Source organism: Porites lutea, chromosome 9 (genome assembly GCF_958299795.1).
Source record: "Porites lutea chromosome 9, jaPorLute2.1, whole genome shotgun sequence".
In the NCBI taxonomy this organism is placed as follows: Eukaryota; Metazoa; Cnidaria; class Anthozoa; order Scleractinia; family Poritidae; genus Porites; species Porites lutea.
The window spans coordinates 430,503-448,584 of record NC_133209.1 but is presented as its reverse complement, the minus strand read 5'-3'; the positions used below and the strand labels follow the sequence as shown (position 1 = coordinate 448,584).

General features: G+C 38.1%; 2 protein-coding genes across 2 annotated transcripts; one reads left to right on the top strand and one right to left on the bottom strand.

Annotated features, from left to right (window-relative positions):
• Positions 1-250: 250 nt before the first annotated feature.
• LOC140948085 (uncharacterized) lies at positions 251-6,572 on the bottom strand. The gene is made up of 5 exons (XM_073397309.1): positions 6,467-6,572; positions 4,474-4,608; positions 1,915-3,097; positions 1,151-1,380; positions 251-873 (listed from the first exon to the last, which is right to left on the bottom strand). Exons 1-5 carry the CDS (start codon positions 6,570-6,572, stop codon positions 521-523), a joined length of 2,007 nt encoding a protein of 668 aa, XP_073253410.1. The 3' UTR covers positions 251-520.
• Positions 6,573-14,001: 7,429 nt separating this feature from the next.
• On the top strand, positions 14,002-17,873 carry LOC140948594 (structural maintenance of chromosomes protein 1A-like). Its single transcript, XM_073397848.1, has 7 exons — positions 14,002-14,255; positions 15,525-15,578; positions 15,780-15,829; positions 15,923-15,997; positions 16,171-16,240; positions 17,261-17,371; positions 17,594-17,873. The coding sequence occupies exons 1-7, from the start codon at positions 14,208-14,210 to the stop codon at positions 17,654-17,656; spliced, it is 471 nt and encodes a 156-aa protein (XP_073253949.1). The 5' UTR covers positions 14,002-14,207; the 3' UTR covers positions 17,657-17,873.
• Positions 17,874-18,082: the final 209 nt, after the last annotated feature.

Here is an 18,082-nt window from a genome sequence, read left to right as displayed (position 1 = left end):
AGGTCTCGCTTTTATTGTCCTCAACACTTTTTTACCTTACAATTCCGCTTATAAATTAATACTAAATATATTTACATGTAAAAAAAATATATTAAATTAAACACACTAAATGCCGTTAAGTCTGAAATAAAATTAATTTATGAACTAGGAAATATTCAAGTTTGCTCATTAATTAATTCCACTGACACGAACAATACCTCGTGCAACCGCGTGATGATTGGCTACGATCTTGCTTTTGATTGGCCGAGAAAATGGAGCAAGATTTTTTTAGCCAATTATATGAGTACAAATAAAATAGGTACATTTACTTCGATGCTAAAAATGCTATGAAACGTGTTATTGGTTGCAAAGTTGTTATTTTACGTTTGTCTGCTGTAATTAATAATAAATATTGCGTAGATAAATACTGTTGATAAACCTATTTACTGACCATGAAAAAACTTGTACTGCGAAAATATGCGTCAAAAAATACTTAAATTCGGGAAGAGAAGCATGAAATTTTAAAATAGGAAATTGTTGTTTATTTAGAACCAAGAGCATCCTTTTTGCTTGCCCCGTGCTTGCACACCTTCTTTCCCCGTACCATGACCTCATGTAGGGCGTACAGTTCCACTATGGAGTAGGCCGTCAGCACAAACGGTGATACGATCCAATGGTAAAGATTTCTAACAAAAGAGATCCTCTCCTTTACTCTCGGCTCCGTCAGCCTGACTGTGACTCGATCCAACAAGAAGATCAAGGCGAAGACAGCGTAGTTGAACACAAGGAAAGCTAACATTCCCCACTCAAGGATGACTGGAACCTCCACAAACAGAAAGTTAACGGAGATCGCCAACGTAACGCTGTAGAGTGACGAGCAGCACAGGATAATACCTGTAAAGGGAATGGACAGAATTAAGCGAATTTATTAAAATCGCTCCAAATGTGGGATATCAGTTTTAGTTTCAAAATAAAACCTTGTATGGCGGCTTCTTCCGTAAAATCGAGAACGGGACAAAGAGAGTCACGTGATGTGTTGTCCTATTACATTGTTGAACCTCATGTAGGGTGTATTGTTATTAATGCTGAAATCAGGGCTACCGATAGCCAATCAAATTGCAGAATTTTGTTAAAGTGAAGATGATGATTATAAATAAAGACAAGTAACTACCATAATAGATGATGAAAGTGATTCCCCAGGACAAGGCAGTAAAGAATGGAATATTGTTTGACTTGACCATGAAGTAGTGAAACACCTCAGCAGCTCCAATAGTCCATCTTCGCGCCTGTCGTGCCCATTCCTCCAACTCCTCCTCAATCACCCTTCCAGATGTTGGACCGGAAAGAGTGGGTACGGGAACCATTACAATGCGAAGCCGTCTCTTGCAGACTCCCATCCACCTATGACGTCATCGGACAAAAAGGAAAAAGACAGATCAATGACAGTACCATAAATTGACCTTCCCTGCTAAGAATCTAACTTTGTGACCTGCAATAAAATTCATGTCTCAGATCGGTTCTCTAAATCTCCTCGGAATCAATAAACGCTTTTTATTCAACTAAATTATTCTTGTTTTTTATGTTACCAGTTCACACTATTAACTAGGACAGCTCCGCGGCCGCTCGATATATGAACCACACTACCTACAATTCCTTGGTTCGCTCTGACGAAGGACTAGCGTGCGAGTTAGCTTTTCAATCTTTTTTCGGTGTAAATTGCCTTTCTTGACTCAGTTGATTAATACTAGCCATGCTCACTCGGCCATAGCTATTCTCAATATAAAGAATATAGCAACACGAATCATGATTTAAATGTACTACCGAGGATAAAGTTCAGGAAAAAAGTAATTGTTGTGTTCCTTAAGCGGATTATACACGGGGTGTTCAAAAAGAGTGCAGTTCTCTTTTTTGTGTATGTACGTTGCTTCATCTTACCTTATGAGAGCGATTATATCTTCCATCTGGTATGCAGGATGGATATACTGCCCAGCCATGCACAGAGAAGCTGAGAAGCTGTATATGCTCATAGTGTTGACATTAAATGGAATCATGGCTCCCATCATGAGGAATGCACGCAACATGCCAGTCAATCTGGTAACAACAGATGCTGCATCTAAATTCCAGTTATAGAGTAGTGGTGACTGGAACAAGCAGTTTACCATCTTTCTATCGAGATCTTTTGTTTTAATGAATTCTCGCTCGTATTTGTACTCCAGCGCTTCCATGTATCTTGGATGAAATTTGGAGTCTGCATCGCCAGTTGTTATAAGGATCCTATCCGGATCAAAGTTACTGCCAGCCTTTCTCTTCATGTGTGCTATACTTGTCCTAATGCCACAGTTGCTGTTTGAACACTTTCCTGGGATCTCTCCTTCCATGCCGAAGGGGTGCGTAACAAAAATAAGTTCACGGAATTGTGATCCGAAGAGTTTTGCCAAATCCTGCTGTTTGTTGCACAGGTTCGGAGTTTTTTCCTCGAATGACACCACCATGGTTACTCTGGAAGAAACAGTTTGATTGGCCAGAGTTTGAACTGAAGCAGCAATCAAATCCACAGGCTCCTTATAACAAGCCAAGACTGCTACGTGTTGGATCGGTGTCTTCTCAGCTGTTTGTGCTTCAGGATCCTTGTTACATTTCTTCATCAACTGGTCGCACTTGGATTTGAAGTCCGTCTTTCTGTTCCAAAACATGACCGCTGTAGTTCTTATGGCCAACAAGCAGACGCAAATCCAGAATACGATAAAGGCCCCCTGAATGCTTGGAAGGAGAAAAAGCGAGATCTCTTGGGAGACGAAAGGCAACCAGATAGGAAGAGGAACAAGGATCCACAAGATGAGATTAAAGATCAGATTCCAACGGAAGAGCTGCCTTCCTGTCTTGAGGTTAACGGCTTCTCCTAATTCAACGTCCCCACCATAGCAGACATTTGCAGTTGGAATGTGTTTGTCCAAATTCCCTGTAGTTTCCATATTAGTAGTTTTCTCTGGCTCAGCAGTTGGATTTGAATTAGGCCTACTGTAGACAGTAGCGTAAGGCTGCAATGGGGCAGCCGATGCTGTTCTGGCTAAAGGGGATTCACTTTGTGCCCTTTCGTCTTTTAAAGAATGTAGTGATGCTAAAAAGAAATTCGCTCAACAATTACTTAATGCTTCTTTGTATCTGTCTAGGGTACAATTACTATAATCTTAATAAAGAGGAGGAGTGCAGTTTTATGAGTGAAAGGAATATCAGGGACCACGGAGCAAGCTTGGAGGTTGAAAGTGGGGGTGTTTCGGAAGGGGGCTAAGCTGAAACCAGGAACTTATCTACAAGCCTTAAAAAAACTCACTGGGAAAAATTACTTCAGAATAGAAACAAAAGTTGTTAGTAACGCCATTACTTTACCGTCAAAAATCCAACCGTTTTTTCAGCAACAGACCATGTGACGAAAGCCGTGGCTTTAAAAGCCTCAAGCAAAGGAACAGATTAAAAAGAAAATTCTTGTAAAGTTTACAAAGAGGTTTTAAAACAAGTGAATGAAAACGAAAGGACTGAAATTATTTTTGCAAGTTATCAATCTGATAATATGAAATAAACTATGTAAAACATTTTTTTTGCCACCGAAGCAACAAGGACGACGACGGGCTACGAAAACGTCAATTAAAAATTGAATTTGCGCTGCCTTATTAAACTTTATCACGCTTATTCCATCCCGTTTAATTCGTCAAAGGCTGGCAAATTTTTTTTTCAGTGGAATTCTAAAGGACAGTATCAAAGTTCAGAGGAAAAAAAAGGTTGCTGTCGTGTCTTCCAGGCTGTTCTCGATAAAACAGGTAATTAGGCACTTTTACGTTTAACTAACATTAAATCTAAACCAAGAGCCATATAGTCCTATTATGGCTCTTGATCTAAACCCACTACTGTTTCTGAACACTTTCTCTCTCACTCTAACCATTTTCATACTGACATGCAGTTAATCTCACTAGAGAAAATTCATTCTTCACGTGACTCAGTTCGTAAGGCTAGGGAGTCGCAATTGATAGATAAGGACATGACTCTTAAACCTCATGGCCTAAACGGCCGGGACGAATTATTGTAATCCCTATCCTTAGTATTTTTCCTTTCCAGTTTTTATGTTGTACGTCATTTCCGCCTCTCACTTTAAACCGACTTTTTATTGCGACATTCTCCATCTATATAACATTGTGATTCCTACATAAGTTCAGTAACATCTGTAAACCTGAAGAAGGCTGGTATGACCAGCCGAAATATTGTTATGAAAAACAATACACGTTGTTCTGAATCAGCTTTGCACTGGTCTTTGGACTTCTCGTTTTTAGAAACAGAGCTCGAATCGTGAGGTGAGACTTCAAGACGCTAATTTGTACTAATTTAGACTGTTAAACAAATTATTAGTAATTATCAAACTTTGCAAACACAGCTGTCACATAAGCGTTTTCAGAGCGGACTAAACACACAACTTTTAAACTTATAATGATATTTACGTCTTACCGGCGGAGTGTGCAATGTTAGAAACAGAGTTCGAATCGTGTAGGATTTCCAAACTGTCGACTGATATTGCGTAATTCAGCAGCCCAACAGGAGAAGTTCCACATACATTTTCATCACTTGGAGGCATTGTTGATTCTAAAAGCGGGACAAGGAAGGTGATTAATAAAGACCTAAATAGATTAAGGCCTGGGACTAAGGCGTTTGCTTGTGGAAAATGAATTATTTGCTATATCTTTGGCATAGATGATGGCGCTGAATTAAAGTTTGGCACACATAAAGAACTCATCGTCCTTAACATTTTAAAGTACAAACATTGTGTTAATAAGGCACGTGATATGTCACGTGACCATTTTGCTAAAAATCGTAAATTATTGACCAATTGGTGGCCGGTTTAAGGAAAGAAATCGGGAAAAAACATTTTTGTAATTCATATTAAATATTTCTAACACTTTACGTTTGGAATGACCGTCCATTGCACTTCAATAAAATGTTATGAGGGAAAACATCATTTTAAATACCCAAATTTAATCTTGAATTATTTAAAACTTTAATTTTAAACTTCGCGTACATTCATTCCAAACGTAGAAAGTTAGGTATGTTTGTCATCTTTCAGAAATACCAATTTGTTTATCGAAACAAAGTAAATTCGCCAGTTTCCGTCACGTGACCATAATCTAAACGTTAAGGCACAAGGAAACCTCAAGATTTACTTTTGGGGAAAAGTTCATTTTGTTCTAGGTTTCCTAGCGAAAGATACTGCCATTTATTTATATATTCAGAACACATCTTTGACCCAGGCCTTAAAACCCCTTGAGATATCACTGTGTAGTTCTCGCCTTTTCCCACCCTAATATTCGTGTTTAGTGATCCAATCAAGTGGCTTCTTCGGCCAAAACCGACATTTCCGATCTGAACGGTGTGTTTTGTTTAAAAAAATTGTTGTTAAAGAATTTACGCTAGACTACTTGCGGGCATACGTGGGTACACTGAGGTACCAGAAAAAAAGTGGTAGTTCTTTCCTCAAGTCTGTCATTCACGTTAAATTCCAATCTTATCAGACTTGGGTATTTCTTCAACACTTTCTTCTGTTGGTATGGCTTGATTGAGCCGCAGATAAGAACTGAGGAAAGGGCTCGCTATGATATCCTGTTCAGTCATCAACGGATGCTCAGTATCCTCATTACTGGAGCCCAAGTGTGGAACGAAGTGATTGGAACAAAAGTTCTACCACCTTTCTATTGAAGTCTTTCGTTCTTTAAAAATCGGCATTTAGGGGGACTTGTGCCGTTTAAAAACGGCAAAGGGGTTTTTCAGTGTATAAACAGTGGCTTTATTTATGTGCAATAACCCCCAGACTAGTCTGTCTGGCAAATCGTCCTCTGTCTGTCATGTACGGGACATACAAATAAAGATGAACTTTATTTGAGTGTCTAGGTATTGAGGTGGAGAAGCTAATTGGAGACACTAAATGATAATCATTTAAGTCCAAAAAAAGAATAGAAAACTGAATAGAAATAAATCTGTATACACTTCAAAGCATTTATATATATCCCACAAACCCCTTATTAAGGCTAGTCTTACTGCGTGTATCTTGGCTAATTTTGCCCCAAAGATACTGGCCTGGAAAAGGAAAATGACCTCGCAAGTTATTAATGTTTATCCAGATTATAAAACATGTTTATTATACAGATATATTCCGGAGCTAATGATTATTTAGCTTTATACGTTAAAATTAAAATATCCTGTTATCTTTTCTTTGTAAAACTTGGCAGGCTAGCCTTCTTTAAGGGATCACAGTAACATGATATGTCTCATTTATTTCCCTTGTCGTTTTTTTTGGTTTTGTGTTAAGTTTTACGAACCTTTGACTTTTTTCAGGTACCCCCAGCACGTGCGTACGTGCTTACAAGTAGCGAAACTCCTGATTGCTAGAATAAGAATAATTTGTTTTTTTCTCTCGTTATCTTTCACACTCATTAAATTCCAATCTCACCAGACTTGGGTATTTCCACAACACTTTCTTCCGTTGATATAGCTTGATTGAGGCGCAGTCTTGAAGAACAGGCCTCACTACATCCTGTTTCATCAATTGAAGACATAACTGAGTACAGCTTGAGTTTCTCTGATGAAAACCTAAGGAGGTATTAAACACCAACTGCAGTTCTTTGATATAGAGTAAGGTTTATTCCTAGGTAAAAGTCGAATTTGAAGGTATTTCAGGTCAGCTCTCGTTGCCTCGAGATTTTTTTTATTTCCTCTCTTTGGTAATTACGCTGACGATGCTGACTGTAGTATGTGGTTATAGAGTACTAGAGTGTGACGTCATAAAAATGAAATTTCTGAAATTATGGGATTTGTCAGGATATTCTGAAAGAACAATGTTCAAGAGGCCTACTTGCCAAAAATGAGCAGTTGGGGGCAAATTGTCTCTGAGATCGTAGCCCAGTTATGCTTACAAAACTCCATACAAACCCTTCTAAATTTTTTTGGGGTCGACCCAAGAAAAAATTAGAAGGGTTTGTATGGAGTTTTCCATCACTTTAGTACTCTATATCCAACTAAAACGCTTTCCTCCATTGGCCATGACACACTTATCTCTTGAGAAGTATAATTGAGAATATTGCTATTCATTTCTTTTCCTATTTCTTTTGGTAATGATGAAAAAAATTCGTTGGAGAATGAGTATTCTCGGAGGCTGTTATCCGCCGAGGCCGAAAAGCACATAAGTCTTCACATCATACACATAAATCTTCACATCATACACAGCCTCACTCAGTAATTGTTAAATAACTGAGATCCAGTGAGCCATTGAGAAAGCTACTAACCTGTGATCAGGCGTTTTTTTTTTTTCTTCACGTGATTTGCAGGTGTCATCTTGTTCAAGTCCGTTAACGATCGTTAACTATTAAGAGGGATGGAGAGACTTTGGACCCAAAGGCCTCACAGCTTTTTCGTTCATAGCGCTTCGCGTATTTGCAAGTTTTTTTTAAAAAAAAGAGAGGAGAGAATCGATAGGGAAGTGAGTAATCAGGTGAAAGTTTGAAAATAAAACAAGCTCCCATGTACCTCCGCATTAACTTCTTTCAGATATTTTTCAAAATAAAATGCGATGTTTTCCCAATTGTTCACGCGTGGAAACTGTACATATGTCTGTCCTAGTTACGCCTCTGTGATTTCCAGTAAACTCCCTCTGTAGAAATCATCGGGTGCTAGTGTTGCCACCAAGATATACGTTTTTTTAATCCTGTCTTCATTGTTGGCAAGACCGAAGTAAAGCAATGATGAGACGAATCCAAAAAATAGACAGATTTGTTTTTCTTGCTTTCATTATTAAGTCGAGTCGCCTGCGGGCGATCCTAGATCTTAAATTTCCGGGTGTATTCTCCACTTTTTTCTTTAGATACCTTACCACTGTAAATGAATTACTGATACAAGTTTCTTTTTTAATTCATGATTACCAACAGTATCAAGTTCCAACTACTTTGGCACTAAGCACTCATTTGATGATCCAGTGAGAATCAGCGGCCGAAAAGCAAACCTGAAATACTGAAGTTCTTTTCTTACGTTTACTCAGTTATATACGATTTCCTTACTTTGGGCTAAGCCAACCTTTTCTCAAAAAATCTAAGAACATGCTTGTTTCTGCCCGGCTGTCGCTGTTAGAATTTGTGTTGGCCAGACTGGGTCACATATGTTCTCCCGTGCAGTTGCATTCCCGCGACCGGGATGTCATACATGCAACCAAAAACCGGCTATAATAAAGAATTACTCCAAATAAAGTGTTTTGTATTTTTAAGCATTTTTAGTCATAACGAAAATTGACTAACCTTTTTTTTTCCTGGCTGAGACACTCAGACCACCTGGTTGATGCAATACCACAAGATATCGACAGCTTAAGGAATAGGGGGTGACTTTTATGACAAACAACTTCTGAAAACCCTGTTGCCACGGGGTCCAATCAAATTTTAGATCTTTTTCGTGACGTAAAAAGGCTCTCTAAACTACTCAATTTCATCATGATCTTAACAATTCTCGAATAGTTTGGAGGTTTTGCTTGAGTTAACTTTTTCGTTAAAGGGTCTGTTACTTCTTAGCTATTTGACGTTCCTTAAAGGTATAATACTGTTAAGTCAAAACTTACCCGGCCAACCAATTGTATTCTAGTTTTTTACTGTATTTCCTTTGCCTTAAACTACTGATATTCCTGATACACGTTAAAAAGGTATTTCTTTCGAAATATGCAACGTATTTCTGGGTATTTTTGCAAAGCACATTAAACAAATTTAAACCTTATTTCAGAACCACAGATTCACGACAGCAAATTAATTATTTCATACACCTGTTCATATTGATATGGAGAATTAGACTGGCTTCAAACAAATAAGTAATGATAGATTAGTAGCATGGTCAATTTAAAATCTAATGTCTATAAAGCTTGGACAGTCCAATATCCTTTTATACACTGTGCAGGGTGTCTACGGCTTACTCAGAGCCGGCTAACGTGATTTAATACTTGATGTTCGTGAACTGAGTTTAATGCAATGTTCCAGGTTCAGTATTCGAAGACAAAATAACTATTCAGCAACATCTTACTTTGCTTTCGCACACCGTATCAGAAGCACTTAGACCAAAGGACAAATAAGCTTATTATGTTCATCATTCCTGTTTTGCATCCTATACGCAAGAGCTTAATTATATTGGTGAGTTTAAAAGATAGATCAAAAATACAATTGTCGTCATTTTGAAACTTTTAAATACACCCCATGAGAAGCTTAATTTAAGTCAATAACAAGTCCCCCCAAATGAGGGTACATTGGTCTGCCGGTTTAAGTAACAACTTGTCATGCTGCGCCAAAATTGTCCCCCATTTTAAAAATTCTAGTCGTGGTTAAAGAAAGTAGAACTTTAAAATGTTATTTGTGAGTTTATTTCTTTATAATAAGCCACATAAATTCATGGTGATATACGCAAGCAAGAAATGTGGACTTCTAAACTGCGGATGCTTCACGCTTGACTGAAATGAAACGTGACTTTCAGCATGCTAAGAGAGAAAAATCGACCAAAACACTGTTGTCCCCAAAATTGTTCCCCCCCCTTCCAAAGACCTTGAAGTGTCAGGACACGTAACGCCGGCGCAACCCCCTCTTGGTTATACGTCCGCCATTTTGTGTTTTTTTGACATGACGCTACTAAGAACTTATTTGGGCGTTGCCGAAGGCAGCCAAATAAAAAACAACGTCCATTTAATAAAAATTATTTAGTCAACTCTTCATGTTTATTGTCTCATACATAGTTGGTCCTTTTTGGGTGGAGAGGAGAGGAGGGGAGGGGAGGGGAGGGGATGTTTTGGAACTTTTTGCAAAGAGCGCCGGCCTGTCGGTCTCAACCCTTATCAAGCAAAAAATTAAAAATCAAAGTAAAGCAATTTTTTTTAAGGAGCTGCGTCACAACATTTATCAAAATTCAAACAAAGAGAGCTGCCACCAAATTGTGTGAAATATTAAAGTATGAGTTGAAAACATTCAAAGAAGGTATGAGTAAAAAAAACAAGTACAAAACGAAGGCACAGATGGACAAACTTGAAGAAGATTAAAACGGATTACATTTGAGGTTTTTGAAAACTTGTTAGCCTAACAGGTTTTCAAAGTTCATTTTTGTTGTTTGTAGCGTTTGATATAATGCTCAGGGAGAGTTGTTGTTTGATAAGCAGCTGTGATGTTGTCATTTATTGAGTAAATTCCTCTTTAACGTTAAATTCCTTAACGAATAAAGACGCGTTATGGGCAATGTTAACCCAATGAACTAGACAGTCATTAATGAACAGCTACATTTTTAGCGGTTCCGACTTAAGATGACTAACTTTCATGTTTGCAACCCAAACCAAATCATACATAGTTCGGTAGTTATGCTTCAGCAAAGATAAGCCCCTTCGGACTTGCTACATACTAATTTGGATTTCCTGCATACTAATTTTTGACTTCCTCCATACTAATAAGGATACTATATTTCCTGCAAAAGAATGACTGATTGAATAATTGTAACTTTCTGTTGAATTTCCGTTTCATGTTTCTCAAAACAGCTTTATTTAATAGCAAATTTATATATAAAAATAAATATAAGGAAGGATCTCTAGCCACAACAGAATACACTCACATGAAACATTGCCCCGATTTAATCTGTTTATTTTACCAATATCGTTACATCCAGTTGAGGCAAAGTAAATTAAAGCTTCTAAACTATACGCAATTCGTCAACATGGCGACATATTCAATGTTTTAAAAAACCTTTCTCTCATGAAAAAAGGAAAGTGTCAATGTTAAGACGGTTAAGTGCCGTGGTCTATTGTTGATACTCGTAACCTCGGAACAGTCCAATACACCTTACATAGAAGTCAGGTCAAGCGTACACCATAGATTCTTTTCGTTAATTGATTACATATTTAATGAATTAATTGTGTAAAAGCTGAATCTGTTAGCCGTTGCCATTACTTACTGATTGTATAATGAAGAGCAATTTAGACTACGGTCAGATTTAAACATCTTTCAGACTTTGAACGGATAAAATATTGTCCTGTGAAGACATTTTATTGAGTTCAAAAAGAAAGCTGAACTCCATTCGCAAAAAGCATTCGCAAGGAATTTACCGCTCATTGCGTATGCAAGTATAAAGGAATGAATCTGATATTGGCAACGTAGCTTGATTGTAATGATTACAACTATATACCCAACATGACGCAGGGCGTTCTGGAAAGGACAGCTAATGCTTTTTTCGTTACAGAAAAACTTAGAATTCCCATTTTCCACTAAAGTAGTCCATCTATTGATCGCACAGATTTTGAATTCAAAGAAAAAACTTCTGCAAATCCAGCAGATTAAAGCCATCTTTAGGCACCGGTTCCTCAATCTCAATCTGTCTAGACATAGCTGACAGACAAATAACTATTCAAAGTTCCTTGTTCAATTCTTGGCTGGGACCGAATTCATCCTTTTTTATAGAAACGTTTTTTAGTGTTACTTCACTAGTGTAGCCCCAACAGAGGCTTCACAAAACTGAGTCAGCTGAGTACTGTAGCCAGTTAATCCCGTTAAGCCGCCTAAGGGAAAACGAAACCGGCTCTCTTAAATTTCCTAAGAATGCTAATATGCTTATGTTTATTACCTGTTTTAGAAATAATAAATTTACATTCACGTATTTCGTTCGAATCGCTCCAACTTCCTTAGCCATTTAGGCAGATCATTTTCACCTGCAGTTTTGTTCTGGCGTAGTGCCTTCCCTATTCAGGGAGGGTTTACTTTGTTTAATTACCAGTGGCATCCTGAACTTGACACTTGATGGTGTGGTCTTCATTGATCAGAACTTTTACTTCGTTTGAGTTGATGTTTCGTCCCAAATTGCCTGGTAGTGAGCGAACACGGCAGAAGATTCCTGGGATTAGTATTCTCGGATATATGTAACAGGGGCAGATCCAGGATTTTTTTTAGGAGGGGGTGCACTCTTCTCTTGCTCTACTTCAACACCAATAAACCACATAGTTTTTTTTTTTTGCAGAATACCAGTTGTATTAGAAAACTGCAGGTCATCTCAGGGGGGGGGGTGCGCACCCCCTGCACCCTCCCCCTAGATCCGCCCCTGTGTAACAGCGATTCGAGCGTAATAGTGGAACTTAACATTTAATATTTGCTCTGACTTTTGAAATTTTCTCAACGACAATGTCTTCGCCAGGACAGAAGAACAACATTTTCACAAATATTTTAACAACATGCCCAAATCTGATAACTCAGGGATCTATAAGTTTAGTTAATAGGGAGTTTAAGCTTCACGTGTTGTGTTGAAATAATGAACAGTAAACGATAAGTAAAGGGGAAACTTGGTCATGTGGTACAAATTCGCCTTTTCCGTTTGACGTAAAGGTGATGCTTAACCTCTCTAATCATGCATTGTTGATACCCTAACCCTGTCAGTGATCAGTCCAATATACCTTAGTGTCGGAAAAGCACTCAGAGGCCTTTTTTTTAATGACTGAGCAAATTTTGTTCCGTTCTAGATTAAAAAAAGACGCCTTTTCTCACTAACGTTCTCCACTCTTTAGTCGCACAGATTTGTAATGCAAAGAAAAATCTTCTGCAAATCCCGCAGAGTCAAGCTTTTCAGGTTTTATTGGTCTCAATCACTGATCAAAGCCATCTTGAGGCACCGGTTCTCCGTTTGTATGTAGGACTTCTTGTATTCCCCATTACCGTTATCATCCTGCTCTACATAGCAGCATAAAGACAAATAACTTAAGTTTCTGATTAAAATTGTTGGCTGGGACTGTTTTGCAGTGTAGGCCATGAGGTACATTAAAAACTTCCCGGCAGCCGGTGATTTCCCTTGCCTCGAGCAAGAGTTTTATCTACCAGTAAGGAAGCTCTTATTGGAATTACTGCGTAAGTAAGTATCATCGACTCTGGTATTATTTGAGTCCTGTTAGTTAAACACTCGACTGATCCAAAAGTTCAGTTCATGTTTTCAACACTTTAGTTAATGACGACTGTAGCACGGATTCAGTAATGTCGTGTTTCTCTTTTTTTCTTAGCCTGACAAAGAGTGTGCCATTTGTATACCCGAAATTTGACTGAGTACTATCCTACAGTAAATTAGCTCCAACCAGACAAGATCTTCCACTATTGGACCATATCGAAAAAGCCGTTTAAATTAAAAGTAATTCAGAAACGAAAATATACCTGAAGATAAAATATGCTTATAGCTCGCTGTTTTGTTGAGGGGACCATTTTATGCATGATGATAATTCAATCATTATTTATTGTTCGGTAGAAGCTTTCAACGACTAAGCGGATACAAACCAATGCACGTACGCCCGAGTGTACGTGTCATTGCATATTTTAAGAAACCGCGAGAAACTGCTAAGCTGATGTATTGCGTGCACCGCTTGCTGCTTTGTTTTGTAACCAAGGAAAGATTTCAGTAAACAGAGCCCTCCTTCCTTTTGCGCATGTCAGTAAACAGACTCTTCGTCCTATTGCGCATGTCTATTTCAAGAAGGAACTTTTCAGGTAGTACTGACCAATGGTGCGGAAGTGTGGAAGATGTTGGTTAGAAGATGCGATTAAGGTTGTGATTCAGTGAGAACCATTTTTTTATTATTGAATAGTAGTGCATAGTAGGTGTGTAGCATGAAAGGGAAATAATGCTTTTAGGTCCACAAACAACAGAGCGCATTTCGTCGTTCCTTAGTGACTTACATTCGTAAAGTTTCATTAAATCATGAAATTATAACTCTATGATAATATAATATAACTTTACTTTTTCGAGTAGAGATTGGACGTATCAGTAGTAGTTATCTTTTGTATTCAAGGTAAATATCAATATTTAACAATTATTCCTCGAGCCCGAATGGGCTCTGGGTCAGTAGCCTATGAGGCCGAAGGCCGAATGGGCTATTGACTCAGAGGCCATGAGGGCGAGAGGAATAATCTTTTTAGTAAAATCCAACTAGTTGGTCAAAAATATCGAGATAAAACAACTTTAGCTAGTAAAACGTGATTCAGCCGCCATTGTTTTGGTTTTCAAAGCCCGCGCTTTTCGCTACTAGTGGTCTATAACATATAGCCTAGTAGTAGCTCAACCAATCAGAACGCAGCATTGATAATAGACCACTAGTTGGATTTTACTAAACTGCAATATACTTTTACATAGCCCTGACAGTCTCTTTCACCACCAGATATGAACTCTTCATGACAGCGTTTGAACATATTTCAACGAAAATAGATGAAATTTACAAGGTTTGTCGTGTATTTACATATACATATAATATATAGATTTAGCCAGGGCTAAAAGAAAAGCTCTCGTTAAATCTATAATTTACTAAACAAAATATAAACGAAAACAGCCAAAAAACAATCAGTAGGTCTAATTAGCCAAAAAAAAACTTTGCACGTGCAGCACACTTTTTTTCTAATTAGCAAAAAACAACTTTGCACGCTTTTTTTGTCCATTTCTTTGCCGTTGTTTTGAACGAATAAAACGCGAAACTTCCAGAAACTTTCCAGTTACACGTTTTATGGAGGAAATGTATGTGTTCTACCTGTTCACTTTTTTCTCGCTGCCCCTCATTTTCACTTTTTTGGCGGCTAATATTTCCCCTTTTTCTCACCGCCGCTATGATTTTTGTTTGTTTTTCTGCCAACGAAATTGGTCTCCTTTGGTTTTTATCTCTCGCTCTAGCTCTTTCTCTTGAAATTAAGTCGAAAGAAATAGTCGACATTTGTTGTTGTTGTTTTTACCTCTAAAAGGCCGGAAAGCTACCGTAAAATTCCGAAAATAAGCCCCTCCATGTATAAGCCCCTCCAAATGTAAGCTCCCCAAACCGGTAACGGAAAAAACCCACCGTTAAATCGCCCCTCCAAATATAAGGTCCCCGGGGTCTTGTACTTGGAAAAATGCCCTCAAATATATAGTAAAACAAAGCAAAGACGGTAAATTTACTTCCATCTATAAGCCAGCCCAATCGATTTTCAAACGCAAATTTCCCTCCGAAGATAAGCCCCCTCCAAAAATAAGCCCCTCACAAAGGCCCTTTGAAAAATATAACCCCGGGGCTTATTTTCGGAATTTTACGGTATACGATTTACCGCCGAAACGAGCGGGTGCTTGAAATGCAAAATTTCATCCCTTCTTACATGAAGGGGTGGACGTACCCGGTACGGACGATTTTCTCAGTACCAAAATTTGTTGGATGCATAGATTACCTAATTTTCTTACCTATAGTGCTCCCTGCGCGCGCTTCGCGCGCGAGAGCTCCGCTATAAAACTAAGAGAAGCCACCAAAAACTGAACGTAACATATTATTTCTTATTACCAGGTCAATATAAACCACACAGAAAATTATTATACCATGTTCTTGAAATATATAGAACACATACCGGGCTTGGGGTTGTAGTACAAGTACAGTGATAGTAAGTTTAAAGCAAATATTATTACGTCATTATTATTTAAGGCCGGTTCAAGTATAATTTTATTTATACTCCTCTTGTCCCTTTATTTTCTTTCAGGACATTGCCAACAATGCCAGCGCACAAGCATTCCTTGGTCCTGAAGATGCCGAGGTATGCAATATTTACTAATCACAGACCCTTAAGTTCGGATCAAGGATAGTAATAAGCATAAAACACAGTATATCGCTGTTCAGTGTCTACCGTCCTTTTACCACTGAGAGGTCATGTTCTTAAGGTTCCGGTGGTTCTTTAATGGTGGGGGGGATAAATTGTGTTAATTTTGTTCTTAAAGTTGTTTTTTGGCCGTTCTAGGAGCCCTACCTTGGAGGAATAAATTACAACTGTGTAGCGCCCGGGAAAAGGTCAGAATATTAGTACTACTTTTTAAGTTTTGGTTTATACAGTATTAAGCAGAGCTCTTTAGTTTTACTAATTAGTGCTGTGTAAATGCCCAGGTTCCGACCAATGGATAATTTATCTGGTGGCGAAAAAACTGTAGCAGCACTTGCTCTTCTCTTCAGTATTCACAGGTAAATAAGTAGCTCTGTTTTGTTCTAGATAATAACAATATGATTGTCACATGTAACTTATACCATTCATCGCGTTAGAAACGAGCTTGGAATGTTACTATCATACTTTGAGTGCAAAAGAATCTTAAATGGCCCTTGTTACTTTTTTGACTACTGATTTTATGTTATTGCAGCTTTCAACCAGCACCGTTTTTTGTCCTGGACGAAATAGACGCCGCTCTTGACAACACCAACATCAATAAGGTACATTAAAAGCTCCGACAACTGAGATGCAAGAGCTAGGAAGCTTATTTTTACAGTCAAACCAGGTCAAGCGTTCCCGTCGCTAACGAACTAATGAATTCATTCACGGAAAAATGATTTCGTTTGTTGATTCAATAATCCATTCATAAAATGAACAATCCAATATTCATATTTAGCCTCGATTCCATAATCGAATGTTGATTCGATTACTGTTTTTTGAAAAACTACTCTCTCCACAAGTTGACCTCAGAATTTTTCTGAGAGTCGAGTGCTGGCGAGTTCTGAAGTTCAAACCCAAACAAACTGTTACATGTACGCCAGTTTGTTGTAATCAGTGCAACAGACCTAGGACTGACCTCTTAGAAAACACGACGGTCAAACTGAGGTCAGGTTATGTGCGGTGATTGGTGGATTTCGATCCTCGGCCATTGTCAGTTTCTTTGCATTTGCGGTCTGTCTATTCTAGCTGTTATTTTGATTAAAGGCAATGAAAAACGCAATCGCAAACGGCAGGAAAAAGGAAGCAAATACGATTGAACACAACAGACAAGAATAAAGAACAGGTAGATTTTGTTCATAAACCAAATCAACATTTGATTATTGAATCGAGGTACAATTTGACTGTTGGGTTATTCATTTTATGAATGGATCATTGAATCAACAAACGAAATCATTTTCCATTAATGAATTAATTAGTTTGTTAGCGACGGGAACGCTTGACCTGGTTTGACTGTAAAACATATGTGGTAACTGACTGTGTAATACGCCAGTACTTTTGTTGAGTCAGGTCGGCGGGATCCGTTCGAGCCTTCGTTTGTCGGCTAGATCAGAGATCTTATGTGAAAACAAGTAGGCGGCTGTTGAAGGCGTGCCCTACTTGTATAATTAACCGTGGATTTTGCAGTACGCGTTTTTGTAAATCATGTCAGTAGACGCCTCCTTATAAAATAACTGTTTATTGTTTACCATCATGGCGAGATTTTATTCGTTTTGCAATGTTAACATACTACTTCTTTTTAGGTCGCCAGGTACATTATCAGCGAAACTGAAAAACATTTCCAGTGTATTGTGATTTCCCTCAAAGAAGAGTTTTATACCAGGGCAGAAGCTCTTATTGGAATTACTGCTGAAGTTAGTATGCATTTACTCTGATGATAATATTTGGGCGCTGTTTACCGTCCCCCGTCCCCTAAGTAGATTTGGTACTCATTTCCAGGCTTGACTCGGTCGTAAGTGTGTATCATGCCGACGATCTTATGGAAAAGTAGGGGATTTTGAACAGTCTAGTTCAGCCCGTGTTTTCATCACTTGAGTTACTGACGTTCATTAATGACGTTTCTTTTTGTTTTCTAGCCTGACAAAGACTGCACAGTGAGCCGAGTGTTCACCTTGGATTTGACTCAGTATCCAGAGTAGTTAAGCTGCCACCATTCAAACTATTCATCCGTTGGAAAATTTCAAGAAAGCTTTACAGAAGTTAAGGAAAGATAAACCGCTTCATGTAGTCAGAGATCTCATCTTCAATCTTGTGTTAACGTGATATGTTGTCAAGCCTTTGCAATCTCTTTCTGAACCTGAACTGACCATTATTTAGTTGGTTTAAAAAAGGTTATTAAAAAAAGATGGCGCACTTGCCAGGTCTCGCTTTTATTGTCCTCAACACTTTTTTACCTTACAATTCCGCTTATAAATTAATACTAAATATATTTACATGTAAAAAAAATATATTAAATTAAACACACTAAATGCCGTTAAGTCTGAAATAAAATTAATTTATGAACTAGGAAATATTCAAGTTTGCTCATTAATTAATTCCACTGACACGAACAATACCTCGTGCAA

What these genes read in the sequence shown, in the direction of transcription:
- LOC140948085 (XM_073397309.1), bottom strand. Translation starts at nt 6,572, where the DNA reads ATGTCTTCAATTGATGAAACAGGATGTAGTGAGGCCTGTTCTTCAAGA. An exon ending in TAACATTGCACACTCCGCCG is followed by an intron (nt 3,098 to 4,473) that starts GTAAGACGTAAA and finishes ATTTCTTTTTAG; the next exon opens with CATCACTACATTCTTTAAAA. An exon ending in GATATAATCGCTCTCATAAG is followed by an intron (nt 1,381 to 1,914) that starts GTAAGATGAAGC and finishes ATGACGTCATAG; the next exon opens with GTGGATGGGAGTCTGCAAGA.
- LOC140948594 (XM_073397848.1), top strand. Translation starts at nt 14,208, where the DNA reads ATGACAGCGTTTGAACATATTTCAACGAAAATAGATGAAATTTACAAG. An exon ending in ACAACACCAACATCAATAAG is followed by an intron (nt 16,241 to 17,260) that starts GTACATTAAAAG and finishes ACTTCTTTTTAG; the next exon opens with GTCGCCAGGTACATTATCAG. An exon ending in TTATTGGAATTACTGCTGAA is followed by an intron (nt 17,372 to 17,593) that starts GTTAGTATGCAT and finishes TTTGTTTTCTAG; the next exon opens with CCTGACAAAGACTGCACAGT.